Below are 23585 nucleotides of genomic sequence, written 5' to 3' on the forward strand. Positions count from 1 at the left end.
GGTCACAGGTGCCACTCTATGTGGTGGTCAGTGGCCTTCAACGTGATTGTCAGTAGGGATGGGCCACAACCCCCCCCCCCCCCCCCCCGGTTCGAACAGGCAACAAATGTGTTCAAACACGTAAACACTGTTAAAGTCTATGGGACACGAACATGACAAATCAAAAGTGCTCATTTTAAAGGTTAATATGCAAGTTATTGTCATAAAAAGTGTTTGGGGACCTGAGTCTTGCCTCAGGGGACATGTATCAATGCAAAAAAAAGTTTTAAAAACTGAAGTTTTTTCGTTAGCAGTGATTTTAATAATGCTTAAAGTGAAACAATAAAAGTGAAATATTCCTTTAAATTTCGTACCTTAAGGGTCTATAGTATGCCTGTAAATTAGCGCTTGTTTCCCGTGTTTATAACAGTCCCTGCACAAAATGAAATTTCTAGAGGAAAAAAAGTAATTTAAAACTACTCGCAGCTATAATGAGTTGTCGGGTCCCGGCAATACAGATAAAAGTAATTGAAAAAAACAGCAAATTAAAAAAAAATGGCGTAGGGGTCCCCCTCAAAATCCATACCAGACCTTTTAGGTCTGCTATGGATTTTAAGGGGAACCCTGTGCCAAAATAGCTATAGCTATGACTAAGCACTGAAGCTATAGTGCAAAACGTTAGCTTTTGTTCCAATTGTTTTGTTTATTTTGTGATCGATTTTAATTAAAAGAACATTTTTGGAGTGCGGCTGTCCAATTTTCTTTCGTATTTTTGCTCTAACCAGAACTTACCAAAAAGGTTTTGGCTTTACACATACGTTAAATTCTCATTTTTTTTCCCCCCAGGAGGTTCCTTTTAAAAGTACATTTTTTTAAGCTTTGAAATGGTTTGTTTGTCTTTTTGGCGACATGGAATTGATGAATGAAATTCCTTTGTTTAATTATCTTTGTGGCATTTTCTTGTGATTACCCAGTAATAGGCAGAGAAAACCCATAAAATGAATGTTCCCTTCGCCTTGTATACTCATCAGCATTATGCCGTTAAAAGAGACCCTTCCCATTAAAGCAGCCCTTCCGTCCCCCACACCTAGGAGTGTAACCTTAGCTGTCAAAGGCTCTGGAGAATGGCAGCTACGGCATGGTATGATGGTGGAGCGCTGGTGTGAGGAAGCTTCCCTTCATTAGTATTAATGTTTCAGTCTGATGACTACACGGACTGTGTTATTCTTTCTCATTATGTGGTCTACGGTAGCCAAACATCGGCAGGAAATGGTAACATTCCTACCCTGTGAACTGAAATATTCCACACCTCAAAGCTGGGAATTAAAGGGCAATGGTAGATAAACAGACCTAGAGAAATGTGCATACCCCCGATGCGTTAGGTGTCTTCAAGGAGAGCACCATCATTTTTTAGAATTTACAGCTTGCCAAACTCTATGGGGCAGTGAATCTGGCATTCATCAAGCATTCACTGCAAGTGAACCTTTCTGGTGCATGTGTTGTCAACAACAGTGATTAATTCACCGCCAGCGAAGGTTTGGTGAAAGTCGTATTGACTGCTAAATATGGCCCCTGTTACTACCCTACCTTCTGGCTTTTCTTTGAACTGCTAGTAAACATCATCACATTGGTGACACAAATCCTAAGCTCTCTCTGTTACATTGTTCCACCTGAGTACCTCCTCCTGCCTACAACTTTAGCACCTTCTCTTCCTTCTGTCCAATATCTACTATAAATATGGCACCTCTCATTGAGTACCTCTAGTAGGAAAAATTGATGTTGGAGGAAAATAAAAGTGGACTTTATAGGCACTAATCGTTGAAACAAAAATATATTTTATTGACGCAATCCCAAAAGGGCTATTGAATCAACATTACAGTGGATATTAGTAAAATACATTAAAAGCAAAAAATGAAAATCACAAAAAACTTGTAATAATTTCACAAAACATTAATAATAAACCAATACTGGTCCAATAAAGACATCAACGGATGTTGATGGCTAGCGTGTGTATTGGTAAATTCCAAGCAACCTCTAGTACTCATTAACCTTTAGATACGGTACCTCCCACTGAGTACATCCTCCTCCTTATTAACCGTTAGATAAGGTTCCTCCCACTGATATCATCCTCCCGCTCATTAATCTATAGATAAGGCTTCTTCTGCTCATTCACCTATATGTAAGACACTTCCCACTGAATACCACTTCCTGCTCATTACCGTATTTGTCGGGTACCTCCCACTAAGTGCTTCCTCCTGTTCATTAACTTATAGATAAGGTACCTTCCATTGTTTATTAATTTATAGATAAGACACCTCATACTGACTACCTCTCCTTGCTTATTAATCTATAGGTAAGGCACCTCCCACTGAGTACCTCCTCCTTTTCATTAACCTATAGATAAAGCATCTATCTCCTTCTGAATTCCTCCTCCTGCTCGATAATCTATAGATAAGGCACCTTCTACTGAGCACCTCCTCCTGTTTATTAACCTATATGTAAGGCAGTTCACACAGAGTACCTCATCCTGTTGATTACCCTATAGGTCATGCACCTCCTCCTTCTCATTAACCTATAAGTAAAGCACCTCCTTTTGAATACCACTTCCTGCTCATTACCTTGTAGGTAGGATACCTCCACCTGTTCATTAACATATAGATAAGGTACCTCCCACTGAGTACCTCCTGATGCTTATCACCATATAGATAGGGCACCTCTCACGGACTACCTATTCTTGCTTATTAACCTGTAGGTAAGGTACTTCCCACTGAATACCACTTCCTGCTCATTAACCTATAGCTAAGGCACCTCCCAGTAAGAAAAGACTATAGAGTTTAGATCAAGGGGTTACTGTTAGTAGCAGAAAGTGACCAATAAACTTAATTAGAAGTATATCAAAAAAGAAGTTTTATTTAGCACGGTGTCGTGCAATACAAAAAGTAATCAGATATTAAATCCGATTAGTGTTAAAAGTTCCTTTACACATGTAACAAGACTGACAGGACTCACAGAGACTACAAATAACGGCGCCCGTCTACGCGCGCTGAAAGTTCACACATCAGTAGCATGCATCATGGGGGTAAGGTAAATTTTTAAATTCACGATCATGTATCGTGGATAGTAAAGGCTAAGTGTCTATATGTGGGAAACTGGAAGTCTCACCACACTGATGTTACTATGTTATCAATTTGATGCATTATCTGGTGGGTGAACCTTGGGAGAGGGGGAGGTGTAAAGTGTATCATGTCAGAAAAGGCCCCAAAATAGTTTTAGAAAAATAGCAAAAATAAATAATTTAAATAATAATTATTATAAATCTGATGGAAGGGACCGTAATGAATTATTAACATCCAAAAGAGATCTAACAGATAAAATACCTCAGAGATCCACTGAACCCCTACGGATCATTACTACCTTCGGATCTCAGTGGGGCGAAGTTAGAACTGTCCTGGAAAAACACTGGGGCATACTAACTAATGCCCCACCTTTGGCAACCATAGTCAGTGACACACCAAAGCTAGTGGCACGCAGAGCACGTAATATCGGCGATAGACTGATTAGATCAGAATACATACGCGTCCCTGATCCCACATGGCTCACAAATTATCCCCGCTCCCACGGTATGTTCCCTTGCACTAAGTGCCACATCTGCCCATACGTTGATCGCACATCTACATTTAAGGACTCCCTGGGGGACAAATCTTTCGAGATCAAGGATCTTATCAACTGCCTTACGGAACGTGTGATCTACATGATCACCTGTCCCTGTAACAAAATGTATATAGGGAAAACAAAACGCCCCCTGAAGATACGTATTGGTGAGCACCTGAGGGAAATAAATGAGAAAGAAAAAATCCCAGAAAAGCCCCTGTCGAAACACTTCGCCCAATTCCATAACCGAGATTCGCGAGGACTAACAGTATAAGGCATCTACCACTTAAAGCTATCGAGCCGACGTGGTGATTTCGATAAAATACTGTTACAAAAAGAAAAATTCTGGATATATCGCTTAAAATCGCTTATGCCGGCCGGCCTAAACACCGAATTAAATTTACAAGTTTTTTTGAATCCATAGATCGTTCATTATATAACAGCTAACCATCATCCTTTTCTTTTAAAATAACACGGCCGAATTAATGCAATTCAATTCCTAATTTTCTCCTTGTATCATCTGAATATTCCCTAAATTACGTGGTTATTCAAAGATCCAGGGGATACTCACCAACAAAAACCGTATCCTATTAAGAAACATTGCACATAAAAAACAGCATTGCCTTATTCTGTGTTCAGTGGTTTTGTTTGTTCGTTCCCTACTGTATCCCTTGATATCAACATATTTAAGCGATACTTAATTTCCAATAACACATAATTCCTCAACTCTACTTCATGATCCATACATCAGCCTATTTATACTTTTCTCACTATCTTCTATACTTTATTATCTCTATTTCCGCCTAGCTTTACCTTGTTATAGGCAATAAGAATAAACAAATGTTATTATATTCTTTTTAAAAAAAACATATGTACTGGTAAAACATCCAACGCATAATTCATCACCGAAAAATTACCATCTAAATGATGACACTACTGCCCTTAACAGTATCTGACATCAATGGCCATATACAGGGTATCTATAATTCTAATAAAGTAGTACCAAACTACACTACGGTCTGTTCCATTGAAAACCACAAGTTCCATTACACTGATGCATCGCATAGTGCCAATCAGCGTCACTACTTGAATAGCGATCATTATCTCTGATTAACATCAAGCAAGATTGCTAGGCAACGATATAAAACACCCACCGACTAATTGTGCAACACGTCCAGGAAGAAGCTACGCCACTAAGCACGGCGAAACGCGTCGACGTCACAACCCGACGCCCGCTACGTCCACCTCGGCGCTAAGCCGACTGAAGGGAGAACGAACGACCGGCCTTCCCTTGGAACATAATACACAAACCGAGGAGGTGCCTGGTGATAGACAGGCTGCCAGCAGGTCAACACTCTAGCACACACGCTACCCAGCGTCTATCGTGCAGCCTCTCTAACAAACGTTCAGTGAAAAACCAACAGGAGGAACTACTGAAACCAGCACATCAAGGTCCCGAATGACCATATGGACCCACGGAACACTACTGGTTAATTTGCTACCGCACTCCCATAGATGCTGTTACCAACCAGATGCACAACAAACACAGGTCTGTAATTTTATTTACTTTGGACAATCAAAGACCTTGTTGTATTCACGTTAAGGTAACAAGTGGAAATGCAAAGCAATTTGTTCAATTGTCATGGAACCACAATATATGCCATGACAAACAGCTCCTTATAGTGCTTGGTCTACTATTGTTCTCAAAACCCTATTAGAAAAATCTTGCAACCATCAGGAATGAAACCATAATTGATTCGCTATATAAATCAGAACTAACCACAAAGTGTACAGTATATTACTAACAACAGATCACTGCTTCGTCTATTCAAATTCATTGTTTACAACGGATATGCAAAGCAATATTTCCAATGCGACTTTATTACTTGATCAATCAATATTGACACTACTTATTTGGCTTGAACTAATTATACTAACAAAGTATCATTACTAGCTCTGACCTACAAGTCATCATATAGCCAGAATCTTCAATAGTCATCCAGTACTAATTACATTACCCTGGATTAACATCATTTATGGACTTCCATCAGATTTATAATAATTATTATTTAAATTATTTATTTTTGCTATTTTTCTAAAACTATTTTGGGGCCTTTTCTGACATGATACACTTTACACCTCCCCCTCTCCCAAGGTTCACCCACCAGATAATGCATCAAATTGATAACATAGTAACATCAGTGTGGTGAGACTTCCAGTTTCCCACATATAGACACTTAGCCTTTACTATCCACGATACATGATCGTGAATTTAAAAATTTACCTTACCCCCATGATGCATGCTACTGATGTGTGAACTTTCAGCGCGCGTAGACGGGCGCCGTTATTTGTAGTCTCTGTGAGTCCTGTCAGTCTTGTTACATGTGTAAAGGAACTTTTAACACTAATCGGATTTAATATCTGATTACTTTTTGTATTGCACGACACCGTGCTAAATAAAACTTCTTTTTTGATATACTTCTAATTAAGTTTATTGGTCACTTTCTGCTACTAACAGTAACCCCTTGATCTAAACTCTATAGTCTTTTCTTAGACTACATCCCATCCCCCAGCTTATCCATTTTCATTAATTTATTTATATGCTTAAAAAGGTTACAGTAACAGCACCGCCACTTATCGGTTGACCTCCCCAAGGTACCTTTTATTTCAAAGATACCTATTACACCCAGTGACACTACTTGCGCCTTCCCCTTTCCCCTTCCCCTTTAAATATATTTCTGATACTACACACTTGACCACTACGGTCATTTCCAGCAAGGTCACATAATCAAATACTCAGAACAGCCCTATTTACACCATCAAGAATTCCACAAACCTGTTATGGCCTTCACTTTGGGCGATGACATAGATAGAGAGATACAATCTGCTTTCAATAGTGATACTCCGCAGACCTTCGACCAAAACGAAGAAATCAAAAATAAATTTAAAGAACATAAAAAATCCCTAATCAAACACCTGAATAGGAAATGGGACGTATCCTCATTGGAGACTTATATTTCACATAAAATAGTCCCTAGAGGTCTGCGGGATAAAACTATACCAGCAGAACATCTGCATACAGATAGCTTCCTTCCGAAATGGAAAGATCTCTGTATAAAACACGGAATAGCGGTTATGGAACTAATAGTTGAGGAGGAAAAACAGCAGCTGATTACCATCCAACAACAAATCCAAATCAGTGCCCAAGAACTAAACGCATTTAAGGATGAGGAAGAATTTACCAAACAAAACGAACAACTAAAAAAGGATATTGAAAAAATTCAACTAAATTTAAAAATCACTAAACAGGGCAAATTCAAACGTGATCTAACAGATTTCGAAAAGGGAGAGATTTTTGACCTCACGATACATCGTACACGTGGTAGGTCTGTGACACGTCAAACACGTTCTCAATCACGACAGCGTCGCCCAAAACCACAGAGTGATATAGAGGAGGGAGCAATAAAATCGGTCATTTTTTTAGACCAACACGGGGTCCCCCTGGACGACCATCCAACATCACCCCCAAAGCCAAAACAGCCCCCCAAAAAACCACAACAAACCAGAGGTACTCAGGAGCGTACACACACGAGGAGCCAAAAGAACTAACTAAATCCAAGGGCAAGTGTGATACACAACTACCACTGATCGACAACGATCTTAAGGTGGTCAATCTAACTGATCTTAAACTATCCCCTTATCATCTAAAACTCCTGCAGAAAGGAATGACTTTCTCGCCGGCAACAAATATGGATGAATTTACTGTATTTAAAGATATTACTTTATTCCTTCGTAAGGTTTTTTATCGATCTCTGTTCTCAAACGACAATACTACAACTGACAAACCAGAACCACTAGAAGCAGATGACCAACGAGCACTCGATATGTTGAATTCTTTACTAGACGAAAATCAATCATCTGATGATGAACCATCTCAAATGATTCGACGACCTAATCTGACAATTCGATCATTAAGAATGCCAACATTATCAAAAAATCGATGGCTTCAGATGTTCTTGGACATGGTGCAGAGTGACCTAGAGAAAATAGATTGGAGCAAAAAATTTACTGACAACCTCAGTGCCAATGAAAGGCAGGCCCTATATGAATTAGAGTCTAATACAAACATAGTCATAAAAAATAGTGACAAAGGCGGCAACGTGGTAATTCTTACCCAAAAACAATATGAACGCGAAGCAAAGCGCCTCTTGAGTGACACTTCAACCTATAAAAAACTGGATTATAATCCCTTACCACTAGTCGTCTCAAAACTAAACTATAAACTTTTACTAGCTAGAGACGAAGGCTTACTCACCAATAAGGAATACAACTACTTACGTGTACAAAACTATAATATACCAACATTCTATATTATTCCAAAGATTCACAAAGATCTCAGGGAGCCACCTGGCAGACCTATTGTTTCCGCCTGCCAGGGGCCGCTCGAGTGCACAGGCAAATATCTAGACGGACTACTTAAAGAGATGGTTACCAATTTACCATCCTTTGTTCAGGATACACAGCATGTATTAGCGAAGCTCCAGGATCTCAGTGTTGAACCAATACCACCAAATATTCTTCTAGTTAGTGTTGACGTTGAGTCATTGTACACGTCAATACCGCATGAAATAGGAATCAGGGCGGTACAAACCTATCTGGAGGATACTTTTCCAACAGCAGGCCCCCAAAATGAGTTTGTCACTGAGATGCTGGCGTTCGCTTTGACCAATAACAATTTTCAATTCATGAGTACATATTATTGCCAAATTCGAGGCACGTCCATGGGCGCCGCGTGGGCACCAGCCTACGCCTGCTTGCACTTGGGACTATGGGAGGCGGAGGATGTCTACACGACACCGATGTACCGCCACCATGTACTTACCTGGTGGCGGTACATCGATGACGTGCTCATGCTGTGGCAAGGCACTACTGAACAACTCCAGCTTTTCATGTGTGATTTGAATGACAATCAACGCAATATACGCTTGACATATGTCTCACACACACATGAACTATCCTTCCTTGATCTAAAAATCAAACTAGAGGAGGGACGAATTTATACCAGCACTTACCGCAAAGACACGGCTGCGAACACTCTGCTCCATGCTACAAGTCATCATCCTGCCTCGCTCAAAAATGGCATCCCAATAGGGCAATTTCTGCGCATTAAACGAAATTGCTCTAAACCAAGTGACTACCGGCGCGAGAGCCAGGACCTTTACAATCGATTCAGAGAACGCGGGTACTCACATAGACAAATAAAAAATGCCCGCAAAAAAGCAGCGAGCAGGGACCGTAATGAATTATTAACATCCAAAAGAGATCTAACAGATAAAATACCTCAGAGATCCACTGAACCCCTACGGATCATTACTACCTTCGGATCTCAGTGGGGCGAAGTTAGAACTGTCCTGGAAAAACACTGGGGCATACTAACTAATGCCCCACCTTTGGCAACCATAGTCAGTGACACACCAAAGCTAGTGGCACGCAGAGCACGTAATATCGGCGATAGACTGATTAGATCAGAATACATACGCGTCCCTGATCCCACATGGCTCACAAATTATCCCCGCTCCCACGGTATGTTCCCTTGCACTAAGTGCCACATCTGCCCATACGTTGATCGCACATCTACATTTAAGGACTCCCTGGGGGACAAATCTTTCGAGATCAAGGATCTTATCAACTGCCTTACGGAACGTGTGATCTACATGATCACCTGTCCCTGTAACAAAATGTATATAGGGAAAACAAAACGCCCCCTGAAGATACGTATTGGTGAGCACCTGAGGGAAATAAATGAGAAAGAAAAAATCCCAGAAAAGCCCCTGTCGAAACACTTCGCCCAATTCCATAACCGAGATTCGCGAGGACTAACAGTAAAAGGCATCTACCACTTAAAGCTATCGAGCCGACGTGGTGATTTCGATAAAATACTGTTACAAAAAGAAAAATTCTGGATATATCGCTTAAAATCGCTTATGCCGGCCGGCCTAAACACCGAATTAAATTTACAAGTTTTTTTGAATCCATAGATCGTTCATTATATAACAGCTAACCATCATCCTTTTCTTTTAAAATAACACGGCCGAATTAATGCAATTCAATTCCTAATTTTCTCCTTGTATCATCTGAATATTCCCTAAATTACGTGGTTATTCAAAGATCCAGGGGATACTCACCAACAAAAACCGTATCCTATTAAGAAACATTGCACATAAAAAACAGCATTGCCTTATTCTGTGTTCAGTGGTTTTGTTTGTTCGTTCCCTACTGTATCCCTTGATATCAACATATTTAAGCGATACTTAATTTCCAATAACACATAATTCCTCAACTCTACTTCATGATCCATACATCAGCCTATTTATACTTTTCTCACTATCTTCTATACTTTATTATCTCTATTTCCGCCTAGCTTTACCTTGTTATAGGCAATAAGAATAAACAAATGTTATTATATTCTTTTTAAAAAAAACATATGTACTGGTAAAACATCCAACGCATAATTCATCACCGAAAAATTACCATCTAAATGATGACACTACTGCCCTTAACAGTATCTGACATCAATGGCCATATACAGGGTATCTATAATTCTAATAAAGTAGTACCAAACTACACTACGGTCTGTTCCATTGAAAACCACAAGTTCCATTACACTGATGCATCGCATAGTGCCAATCAGCGTCACTACTTGAATAGCGATCATTATCTCTGATTAACATCAAGCAAGATTGCTAGGCAACGATATAAAACACCCACCGACTAATTGTGCAACACGTCCAGGAAGAAGCTACGCCACTAAGCACGGCGAAACGCGTCGACGTCACAACCCGACGCCCGCTACGTCCACCTCGGCGCTAAGCCGACTGAAGGGAGAACGAACGACCGGCCTTCCCTTGGAACATAATACACAAACCGAGGAGGTGCCTGGTGATAGACAGGCTGCCAGCAGGTCAACACTCTAGCACACACGCTACCCAGCGTCTATCGTGCAGCCTCTCTAACAAACGTTCAGTGAAAAACCAACAGGAGGAACTACTGAAACCAGCACATCAAGGTCCCGAATGACCATATGGACCCACGGAACACTACTGGTTAATTTGCTACCGCACTCCCATAGATGCTGTTACCAACCAGATGCACAACAAACACAGGTCTGTAATTTTATTTACTTTGGACAATCAAAGACCTTGTTGTATTCACGTTAAGGTAACAAGTGGAAATGCAAAGCAATTTGTTCAATTGTCATGGAACCACAATATATGCCATGACAAACAGCTCCTTATAGTGCTTGGTCTACTATTGTTCTCAAAACCCTATTAGAAAAATCTTGCAACCATCAGGAATGAAACCATAATTGATTCGCTATATAAATCAGAACTAACCACAAAGTGTACAGTATATTACTAACAACAGATCACTGCTTCGTCTATTCAAATTCATTGTTTACAACGGATATGCAAAGCAATATTTCCAATGCGACTTTATTACTTGATCAATCAATATTGACACTACTTATTTGGCTTGAACTAATTATACTAACAAAGTATCATTACTAGCTCTGACCTACAAGTCATCATATAGCCAGAATCTTCAATAGTCATCCAGTACTAATTACATTACCCTGGATTAACATCATTTATGGACTTCCATCAGATTTATAATAATTATTATTTAAATTATTTATTTTTGCTATTTTTCTAAAACTATTTTGGGGCCTTTTCTGACATGATACACTTTACACCTCCCCCTCTCCCAAGGTTCACCCACCAGATAATGCATCAAATTGATAACATAGTAACATCAGTGTGGTGAGACTTCCAGTTTCCCACATATAGACACTTAGCCTTTACTATCCACGATACATGATCGTGAATTTAAAAATTTACCTTACCCCCATGATGCATGCTACTGATGTGTGAACTTTCAGCGCGCGTAGACGGGCGCCGTTATTTGTAGTCTCTGTGAGTCCTGTCAGTCTTGTTACATGTGTAAAGGAACTTTTAACACTAATCGGATTTAATATCTGATTACTTTTTGTATTGCACGACACCGTGCTAAATAAAACTTATTTTTTGATATACTTCTAATTAAGTTTATTGGTCACTTTCTGCTACTAACAGTAACCCCTTGATCTAAACTCTATAGTCTTTTCTTAGACTACATCCCATCCCCCAGCTTATCCATTTTCATTAATTTATTTATATGCTTAAAAAGGTTACAGTAACAGCACCGCCACTTATCGGTTGACCTCCCCAAGGTACCTTTTATTTCAAAGATACCTATTACACCCAGTGACACTACTTGCGCCTTCCCCTTTCCCCTTCCCCTTTAAATATATTTCTGATACCTCCCAGTAAGAACCTTCTACTGTTCATTAACTTAGAGATCCCATCGATTACCTCTTCCTGCTTATTACCATATAGGTATGGTGCCTTCCAATGAGTAGCGTCTCCTATTCATGAATCCATAGATAAGTCACCTCCCAATGGGCACCTCCTCCTTCTCAAAAACCTATCAATAAGTTACCTCCCACTGAGTACCTACTGCTCCTTCTGCCTTTTAACCTACTCTCACTGAGTAACTCCTATTCCTGCCCTTTAACCTATAGATAGGCCATTGTCTACTGAGTTTCTCTTCCTCCTGGCCCTTAGCATTTAGATAAGCACCACCTACTGAGTATTCACCTTCCTCCTGACCATTATCCTTTATGTATGGTATCTCTCACATCATTCCTCTTACTGTCCATTAACCAATGGTTTTTCTCTGTTTTGCAGGGACACGAGAGTCAGCTTTTGTGTACGCTCTCTCTGCGGCCACCATCAGTCATACGATTGCCAGGGCCTGCACCTCAGGTGACATTCCTGGGTGTTCGTGTGGTCCTATCCCTGGAGAGGCACCAGCCCCAGGGTATCGGTGGGGAGGATGTGCTGACAACCTCAACTATGGCATTATGATGGGGTCTAAGTTCTCTGATGCCCCAATGAAGATGAAGAAGGCAGGCTCCCAAGCCAATAAGCTTATGCACCTACACAACAGTGAAGTAGGGAGGCAGGTAAGAGTGCTTCTGAATCCTTAGTTCAATCAATCACATGCTAAGTTTGATAGGTATTGCTTTGGTTATATATCCAATAAACTGATTATCTACAGTATAAAAAGTGAAACCAAGACAGTTCCAATGCCAAATCTTCACAGTGGAAATCAACCGTCACCTTTTACCAATGTACTACATCAGGGCATAAGAAGTGCTAATTATTTTCATATAAGAATATTGTTAAAATAATTATTGAAAAAAAAACGAAAGAATGAGGACCTTATGACCTAACTTCCTTACCACACACACTCATAAAGAACTTTATGGGCCTTTATCGACTTCCAATACCAGCTCTATACCTATGACACCCAAATCTGTAGTTATACTCCTCCGCTCACTCCTTCAATCCTAAATATCACTAATTTACTAAGTGACATATAAGTATGAATGTTACACCACTTCCTTAAATGCAATCTCAAAAACAGAGCTTGCAATATTTCCATTCTCCTCCACCCCCAACTTTACCATCGAGATCAATAGCACAGCTATCAGTTCCTCCTTGCATGCCAGGGCCATGCCTTGCAATACTAGACTCTGACCTCTCCTTTGAGTCCCACATCAAATCACTGACTAAATCTCGTACATTAACACCTCAAAGTAAGGAATCCACTCCCTGGTTATCCCCTGCCTTAACTATTGTAACTCCCTTTCACTGGCCTATGTCTACCCAAACTATCTCCTTTCACTCCCAGCCCCCAGACTACATCGCCAACCTCATCTTGAAATATTATCCAAATTGTCCATTTAGCTACTTCCAAGATTTCCTGCTCTCCCTCATCACCTCCAACATTTGCCTCTAAGCCTCCAGGACTTATGTAGAGCCTCTTCCATCCTCTGGAACTCCCTAACCTAATCTGCCCGGTTATCTTCTACTTTGTCTGCCTTTAGGTGATCCCTAAAAAATGTATCTGTTCAGGGAAGCCTACCTCGCCTCCACCTTATGTTTCAAATGACATTGTAACTGTTCTGTCTCCATTTATTTTGTAAACTGCTGAGCAAAGGGTTGTCGCTATATAAATCCAGTATTATAATATTGTTCCTGTCACACATGCTTCCCTGTCCCTGCCCCAAGGTACTTAACAATGTAATGTCCTGACCCCACACACATTTTCAGTCCCTGCCCCAGGGGACCTTACAGTATAACGTCTCCACCATACAACTTCATCTCTTCCTACCCCAGAGGACCTTAAAGAACAGCCTTCCTTTCACACTCATTCATCGGATCCTGCCCCAAAGGATCTTAAAGTTTAAGGGCCAGATTCACAAATGAGATACGACGGCTTTTCTCCTGATACGCCGTCGTATCTCTGTTTCTATCTATACGACTGATTCATAGAATCAGTTACGCATAGATAGCCAGAAGATCCGACAGGTGTAATTGTTTTACACTGTCGGATCTTAGGATGCAGTACCACGGCCGCCGCTGGGGGGAGTTTGCATCGTAAACCAGCATCGGGTATGCAAATTAGGAGTTACGGCAGATCCACGACGGTTTTTCGCGTTCGCTACGTCGACGCTAGTATATTTTCCCGTCGCCTAGTTACACTTTTTTTTGGTGCCTTAACTTTAGTCAGCAAGTGTATTGCTATATAAAGTATGGCCCTCGTTCCCGCGTCGAAATTTAAAAATCATTGTCGTTTGCGTAAGCCGTCCGGGAATACGGAAGTACGCTACGCGCGTCGCCGCGCAAAGCACGGCGGGAGTTAGGAAACGGAGCACATGCCCATTTGAATTGGCCCGCCTTGCGCCGGAGGCCGCGGGCGTAGGTTTTCATCGCAAGTGCTTGGTGAATCAGGCACTTGCGATGAAAAATTGCGGCGGTGTAACTTATCTAGGATAAGTTACGCCGCCGCGATTGTACGTGAATCTGGCCCATAGTCTCTACAATACACACTAATCTGTACTGCCCCAGAGGACCTTACAGTTTAAGATCCCTACCACACACAATCATGTGTCCCTTTGTCAGAGGATCTAATGTCCTTACCACACACACTTTAGCATTTATATCCATTGGTCTGAGTTATTGAAATAATATTATGCAAATATAACAAAGACTCGCCTCTTGTATAGCGGAAGTAGTAACCATTTGGCTACAGTACCATCCATATAACACCCAACACTAGGGTGAAGATACAGACCTTGGCTTTAACAAAAAAAGTGCATTTGCACAATCATTTAGAAGTCATGTTTTGTTGGTTGACAGACAAAATGTTAATGAAGTGTGAAATCTAATAGGTTGTTATGAGTCACTACACTTTCTTGTTCTCTGCAATATGTTATTATGACTCTTTCATACATACACTTGTGTTTTTCTTGAAGGCGCTGAAAGGCTCCCTGGAGATGAAGTGTAAATGTCATGGAGTTTCGGGTTCGTGCTCTATTAAGACTTGCTGGAGAGGTCTTCAAGAACTTCGTGAGATTGCTCTGGACCTTAAAACCAAATATTTGTCAGCCACAAAGGTGGTTCATCGGCCCATGGGTACACGGAAACAGCTGGTACCAAAGGACCTAGACATCAGACCAGTGCTGGAAACAGAACTGATTTACCTCCAAAGCTCACCAGATTATTGTTTGAAAAATGAAAAGTTGGGTTCACATGGAACACAAGACCGGTAAGTCAGAGGATGCCTGACCACAACACTAAAAACATTTGATTTTAAGGTATTAGTACTGTAATTATGACTGAAAACTCACATTTTATAGGGTAGATTTTTATAAACAAAGTCAGTGCTTGGTATTTAGTATTTCTAGGGGGAAAAAATACTTTTATTAGCAAAAAAGTTCATATTTAGAAGCAGGTTCTATAAACGTTGGGAAATTAAAAGGTTGATTTAATTTATTATCTTCCTTCTATCTTCTGAATAAAGTGCACACAACCTGATTACCACTTGTGCCTACAATCCATCACTCATCATGAGTTCATCTTCAAACACCAATGAATCACCTGCACAAACTAAGAACACTCACAGTAGTAGAACAATCATACCCCATGGCTATTACCTTGCGTAAATCTAAAGGATTATCTAAAATCTTAAAACAATCAGAAACAATGACTGATCACCCCAACAGAACAGTCACAAACCTTGCTACTATGGTTCATTGACTTACGACTATTCCAGTAATGCAAAAATATATACAAAAAGCAATCTAGAAAGATCTTAAAAACTGATTCCATGATTTCTTGGCTGACTGAAGTCGCTCAAGTTCTTTGCTCAGAATAGAGGTGCTGAGGGGAGCAGCAACGGCACACGGCAAACTTTTGAACTTTCTGCAGGGAAAGAAGACTCAACACATAACAATCTAAGGCCTCGTACACACGATAGGTTAAACAGAGGACAACGGTCTGATGGACCGTTTTCATCGGTCAAAACCGATCGTGTGTGGGTCCCATAGGTTATTTAACCATCGGTTTCAAAAAAGCCAACTTGCTTTAAATTTAACCGATGGATTCCTAACCGATGGGAAAAAAAACGATCGTTAGTAGGCACAACCATCCGTTAAAAATCCACGCATGCTCAGAATCAAGTCGATGCATGCTTGGAAGCATTGAACTTCGTTTTTTTCAGCACGTCGTTGTGTTTTACGTCACCGCGTTCTGACACGATCGGTTTTTTAACCGATGGTGTGTAGGCGCGACGGACCATCAGTCAGCTTCATCGGTTAACCAATGAAAACGGTCCATCGGTCCGTTCTCATCGGATGGACTGATCGTGTGTACGCGGCATAACAGCTTAGAATATTTTAGTAGTCCAACAGGAAAATTAACATGGTCTTGTTGGAATGAATTGGGTCTTTCTAAAGTTCCTCTTTAAGCTGGCTTTTGCCAGTGACTCAGGACTTGCATACAACTCATATCTCAAACCCTTCAGCTCTGTTGGACAATCGCAGCTTCATAGTTTCTGTCTACGCATTATGATAATGAACCTTTTTAGGCAACTTCTGAAAGTAATAGATTCAAGCGAACTTGTGAATCATGCGTGCCTCAATGGGTTTTGTAGACTGTGTTCAGGAAATGTAGTTGAATATCGAGAAACATGCTTTTATTGGAAATGAATCAAAAACATTTATTACCAGACTTCTGAACGAGGAACAACGTATGGAGCCCAAGGACATAAAAGCAGATGTTGGTTATAACAGGCGATGAAAGGCTGAGTGAATTCTTTTTTGACATGTTTCATTGCAGTAGGAGTGATGTCAGGATACTTTTCTAAAGCTAAAACAAAATTTAATTGACTAAAGTATTGTAAATGTATTTCTTTCTATCCAGCCCTGCGGAAGCAAACTTTACAACCATATTGTCCACAATCCTAGTCCCAAAAACCCTTAAATCACTTTATTTTAAGGTTCTGCATGTTTTCCTTGACCCTTTTCCATTTTCTCATATGCGCTATAGCCTATGCTCTTCAGTCAAGTGAAATTATTGAGTTCAGATGTTTCCATGTGTGAAGGGTACTGTTAATACTACAACACACAAAAACATTTGAGACAGTTGTGCACTTCCAGCTTTGTGGTTACAGTTTGAGTAAGACCCACAGCATGATTGTACCCCTTTGCCCAAAGCCATCTCCAGAAAGACACAGTTTGATGAGTGGCCTGCACATAGCCCCGACCTTAACTCTGCTGAACACCTTCGGGATGAATTGGAGTGCTCGTTATGTCTTCTCATCCAACATTAGAACTTGACATCACAAATACTGTTTTGACTGAATGGGCACAAATTCCCACAGAAACGGACCAAAATCTTCTAGAAATCCTTTCTAGAAAAATGGGGATGTTATTGTGGAAAAAAAGGGGGGGACAACTCCATATTAGTGCTCATGTTTTGAGTATGGGGTGTCTAACAAACTTATGCTCCCACTGACACCAACAATGGGAGACTACTTCTCCCATTAATACCAATGATGGGCCACAATGGGGCATTCTCCCTCCCACTGGCACCAGCTATGGGGCACTCTTCCTCCTATTACTCCCAACAATGATGCACTCTTCCTCCTATTAATCCCAACAATGAGACACTCTTCCTCCCACTGACACCAACAATGGGACACTCTTCCTCCCACTGCCACCAACAATGATGCGCTACTTCTCCCATTAATACCAATGATGGGCCACAATGGAGCATTCTTCCTCCCACTGACACCAACTATGGGGCACTCTTTCTCCTATTAACCCCAACAAAGAGACACTCTTCCTCCCGCTGCACAAATAATTTGTGCGTGTTATATGCGATACTGCAATTCGGGATACCTCAGAGAGAACGGGAAGGGGGGGGGCGGTAAGAGCGCCCTCAGATTACATACAGCGAGAATCTCCTGTTTACTCATCAGCCTCTGTAATAGCAAGTCCCATCTCCTGGGCCGGCATTGGACAAGTGTTCCGTCTATCATAGAAGCTGGTCCAGGAGGCGGGACTTTGAATTAAAGAGGCCGCTGAGTAAACAGGAGATTCTCGCTGTATGTGATCTGACAGCGCTTATCGCGCCTCCTCCCTGAGATGGGCATTATCAGGCTGCATTCATGGCAATGGGAAGGCTGCAGATGGGCATTAATCAAGCTGCATTGATGGGCAATTGTGAGGCTACAGATTGGCATTGATCAGGCTGCATTGATGGGCAATTTTGAGGCTGCAGATGGGCATTGATAAGGCTGCATTCATGGGCAATTTTGAGGCTGCAGATGGGCATTTATCAGGCTGCATTGATGGGCACTGACCGTTATTTTGCTTCAAAGTTTATTTAAAATGTATTTATTTGTCCAGAAACGTTCCTCTTAAAATGAAGGCGCGTGTTATACACCTGTGCGTGTTATATGCCAATAAATACGGTAATTACTAGAAATGATAGGTTGGTCATAAGAAATACACCATTCCAGTTGGTTGCTGATAAACTAATGCAATCTACAATGTTAAGGGCTATTGCAATTTAAAGTCACCCTTGCTTGAATGATTCCATGCACAAATTTGGAAAGAAAGTAATTATATGTATATCTCCAATAAACGTTGGGCAGTCAATTATCAACCATTTGTTTTTATGATGGATCTGTTCTTTCTGTGTCCATGTTATGGGGCATGACAGGGAAAAGACAACCAATGCACCTTCTTTTCATTACTCCATCGCTGCTTTGGCCTTTGGTGCCAGAAAGCCTTGTGTTAGCTCCAAGTTTATCTAGGCTAGGGTTAGGCCCCGTACACACGGCCGAGGAACTCGACGTGCCAAACACATCGAGTTCCTCGGCCAGTTCAGCCCTGAAGCCGCCGAGGAGCTCGGCGGGCCGAGAGCTCCCATAGAACGAGGAAATAGAGAACATGTTCTCTATTTCCTCGCCGAGGTCCTCGTCGGAAGCTGAATTCTGCCGAGGAAACTGGTCGTGTGTACGGGGCCTCACACAGTGCTAAAGACTCTTCCCCACCACCATGTGACAGCACTTGACAATTGGGTACTTTGGCACCCAGTACTTGGGATTGGCAATTGGGTACTTAGGCATCCCTTAAGGATGAGCTGAACACCCCCCCGGTTCGCACCAGAACTTGCGAACAGGCAACAAATTTGTTCGAACACGCAAACACTGTTAAAGTCTATGGGACACGAACATGAAAAATCAAAAGTGCTAATTTTAAAGGCTTATATGCAAGTTATTGCCATAACAAGTGTTTGGAGACCTGGGTCCTGCACCAGGGGACAAGTTTTAAAAACGGCAGTTTTTTTCAGAAGCAGTGATTTTAATAATGCTTAAAGTGAACCAATAAAAATTCAGTTACATTTCGTGCCTGGGGTGTGTATAGTATGCCTGTAAAGTGGCGCATTTTTCCCCGTGTTTAGAACCGTCCCTGCAACAAAATAACATTTCTAAAGGAACAAAAGTCATTTAAAAAAAAAAAAAAACAAGAGCCAGCTTGGGACAAGTCGTTTATTAAAAAAGAAAAAAGTCCCGCGATGTAGATCCATCTCGCTCCGATGGGAGAAAAAAAAGCCGCTACAGATGCGCCTCGATAGGAGGCTCCCACCGAGAGACGCTACTCTCGTTCTGACAGCTCTTATATAGCTGAGGGTGGGGCCAACTGGTAACGTACACGGATGACCCCACCCCCTCTGATGCCACAGGGGTTTCCTGCGGTTTCCCTGTGGCGTCAGAGGGGGGTGGGGTCACCGCAAATTGTTTGCTATTCGGCGAACAGGCGAACACCCGATGTTCAAGTCGAACTTACGTTCGACTCGAACATCGGGCTCATCCCTAGCATGAGGGGCGCTACATATTCTCCATAACTGGAAGTACCAGATATATATCTTTGCTCCAGTGGCAGGGAAGCCAAGGTTAGGTGAGTATATGCAGTGAGGCTGAAGCCTCGTACACACAACCGAGGAACTCGATGGGCGAAACACATAGTTTTCCTTGTCGAGTTCCTTGTTAGGCAGTCGAGGAACTCGACAAGGCAAGTTTCTCCATTCCCGTCGAGGAAATAGAGAACTTGCTCACTTTTTGGCTCGTTGAGTTTCTCGACCGTTTCCTCAACGAAAATGTACACACGACCGGTTTCCTCAGAAAAAAAAATATCTCCCAGCAAGTTTCTTGCTGGTTTTTGCCGAGAAACTAGGTCGTGTGTACGAGGCCTGAGGCTGAGTATTAAATGAACCTGAAGATTTTTCTTACACTGGAAAGGTGCAGGGTCACATTAATTCTCTTATTCCTGTCCCGAATCCAGACGCACACTTTGCCAAATAATATATATATTTAAATCTCCCCCGGATTTCTTTCTTCATGCTGAAAGCCGATCTTGAGTAGAATTCCCAGAGCATCACATCCCGAAGCAGCTCTGTGGATTTATGACTGTCAATAAGCAGAGAAAACTCCATCTCAGCTCTGGACACTCTCTTCCCCATCATGTTTGCGATCTTATAAGCGCACACCCTATAACTTCCATCTAATGAGGTTCTACCTGACCCTGGAAAACACATTATCGGCTCTGATTAAAGAGGAGCCGTTGGACGAAGTCAGCAAATTATTTGTAAATACAAACTCTGCCTTGTTCCAGCAAGACTCTCAAGGGTCCTACAGAAATATGTTCAAAACCAAACCAAGCAGCCCGCTCACTAGATAATTAATGAGCCCATACATGCATAAAATAATAAATAGATTCATAAAAACGGTGTCAGTGTAGCCAAGTTATTTTAGCAGCGCTATCCTTAGACTTGATGGTTATCCTGTCAAAGATCCATCTTTCCAGAAACTTGCAATTGTGGGAAAGGAGGCCGCTAGAATATAATCATGATTTATTTCTGTTTTTGCATACAGTGGGGAAGTTTTAAAGTTGAACCCACGGCAGATATAAGGCCTCGTACACACGGACGCACTGTCTGCTGAAATCGGTCCGCCGGACCGGTGACGTGCGTGGCCCTGGAAGGTCAATGCTTCCACGCATTGCTTCGAATCATTTCGACACATGTGAGGGATGGCGGCCGAGCGGACATGTCCGGTGAGTCTGTACAGACGACCGAACATGTCCGACGGACAGGCTTCCAGCGGACAGGTTTCTTAGCATGCTAAGAAATTTTTGTCCGCTGGAAAACGGTCGGCTGGACAAATGTCCGCTGGAAAACGGTCCGATAGGCCGTACACACGACCGAACATGTCCGCTGAAACTGGTCCGCGGACAAGTATCAGTGGACAGATCCGGTCGTGTGTACGGGGCCTAAGACACAAATTATGGTAACTCTCTAATCACTTAATGCATCTTAAATGCAATAAGTGTTCGTACCTGAATCAAATTACTATTGGCCTCCTGCAATACCTGTACAGCAGGGCTGGAGTGTGAGAGGAAGTAGCAAGCAGTACAAGGAGCCAATCAATTTATGTGCTGACATGAAGCATGTTGATAGGAGGAGAGAGAGCAGAGTGACAGAGAGATCAGCTCATTCATGTGCTGCTTCTCTTATCACTGTCCAGTCACAGGCTGGGGAAAGTCCAGGACTACCTGGGCTCAAAGGGAGTGGATGGAAGAATGCTGGCCATTAGATTGGGGATGTGTAGTGGCAGAAAAATCCAGGAACATAGCAGCAAAAGCTGGTTTTGTTATTTTAACTCTTAATGGGCAATTAATGTTTTATCTTATTATTTTTGGCTTAAGCTCTGCTTTAAAATCGATGTTAGATTTTTATTGCTAGAGGTACTGAGAGGAAGGAGCCAAGGCAGGAAGCGGGCGGGTTGCAAGCTCCTACATGTGGGTTGCGGGCTCCTACAGGCGGCACGCAGCATGCTCCTACGGATGGTTGGCACCGGCTCCTGTGTCCTCTCCTCCTCTTCTGCATCAGGCAGCAGGTAGAGGGCGGGTTGTGAGCTCCTACAGGCGGGTTGCGGGCTCCTATAGGTGGCAGGCAGTGGACAAGTTGCAGGCTCTTACAGGCGGCTGGGCAGCAGACGGGTTGCGGGCTCTTACAGGCGGCGGGCAGCAGGCAGGTTGTGAGCTCCTACAGGCGGCGGACAGTAGGCGGGTTCCGGGCCTCTATGGGTGGCAGGCAGTGGCTCCTGTGACCTCTTCCGTCATGCAGCTCCTCCCTCCTCCTCCTAAGCATCCAATAGAATCACCTGTCCTTTTAGCCAGTCAGGTGACGGGTCTCAAGACCCACTTCCTGATTGGAAAAGAACTCTCCCATTCCCCACTAACTTTAGCGTAGTGCCCATACTGAAAGTAAGGGGGCGCTACACGTGTATGGGCAGGCTGGTGTACACAAGTTAATCAATAGCCTGTTGAAAATATAGCCAGCGGTGCTGATGAGTGTATTCTGACGGTGCAGAAGTCTACCCACTGTCAGCCCAGATAGCAAGGATAACTTGCCACACATTTGTAAGTCTGTTAACTTGCTGCACATTTTCACTGGCAAGTTGTACACTTGGCGAACACTTGAAGCACAAGTTCTTTTCCAATTTGTAGCAAATTTGTGTGGCAAGACTAAAGTTGTAGTGGTGAGTGTACAGCAAGAGCTGTGGAAGTCTACAGCATGAAAATTCAGCCACAGTGACCCCTGTGGTGGGATGACTTTTGCACAATATAACTGAACCAGGGCTTGCAGCAGATTTGCAGAATGTTTGCAAAGTAAGTTGATCTGGAGTCATGCAATGCAGACTTGCTGCAATTGTGGCAAAAACATGTGAAGCCTGGCAAGTCTAGCAATAAATTAGCAAGTCATTTTCAGACTTGCAGCTCAATTGCTTGCTATCTGGGAGATTACAAAGACTCAGCAAGAGGGATTCCCCCATTCACATCAAATCTGTGGATGGGGGGACGAGTAATTTCCTGTCATTCAACCTGCTAGTTGAATGAACAAAAAAAAAATGACTGGTTTATGGCCTGCCTTAGGGGAGGAATTGCCATAGAAGATAAGTGACATGATAGAATATCTATGGCCAGTTTTAAATGCTGCATCATTGAATAGAAGCGATTTGATAGACAATGGTGACTCCATACAGTATCAATGTGATATATCCAGTGTACAGTGTAATGTATACATCATAGACACACTATCACATCCACCAGCTGTGTATCACCAGCATAGCAGGATGTCTCTTACTGTAAAGATGATCACTAATAGTCTGCTTCATGACAATAAACTTGTCCTTAGGCAAGGTAGGTTGGCTTCAATGATTGAGCAAAACTCTTTCTCTGAAATGCTTCTTTAGTTTCAGAAACTCTCATTGTTTTTCTGAATGATGGACTATAGAGATCTCTGCTCTTTATTAGCTGGTAGTCCACACAAAAAAAGTATAGTACTCTACCGGCCAATGCAAGTTACATAGGTTAGAAAAAGATACATCATTCAAATTCAACCAACAGAAATTAAAAAAAAAAAAAAAACATTGAA

At 42.0% G+C, this 23585-nt stretch overlaps 1 protein-coding gene across 3 annotated transcripts in view; it reads left to right on the forward strand.

The window, feature by feature from the left end:
- The window catches only part of WNT11 (Wnt family member 11), a 160648-nt gene that overhangs the window by 121694 nt on the left and 15369 nt on the right, over positions 1–23585 (forward strand). For all 3 annotated transcript variants that reach the window (XM_040340021.1, XM_040340020.1, XM_040340019.1), the window contains exons 4-5: positions 12417–12694; positions 15053–15345. In XM_040340021.1, coding sequence (XP_040195955.1) covers positions 12417–12694; positions 15053–15345 — 571 coding nt within the window. The remainder of the gene's footprint in view (positions 1–12416; positions 12695–15052; positions 15346–23585) is intronic.

Source organism: Rana temporaria, chromosome 2 (genome assembly GCF_905171775.1).
Source record: "Rana temporaria chromosome 2, aRanTem1.1, whole genome shotgun sequence".
NCBI lineage: Eukaryota > Metazoa > Chordata > Amphibia > Anura > Ranidae > Rana > Rana temporaria.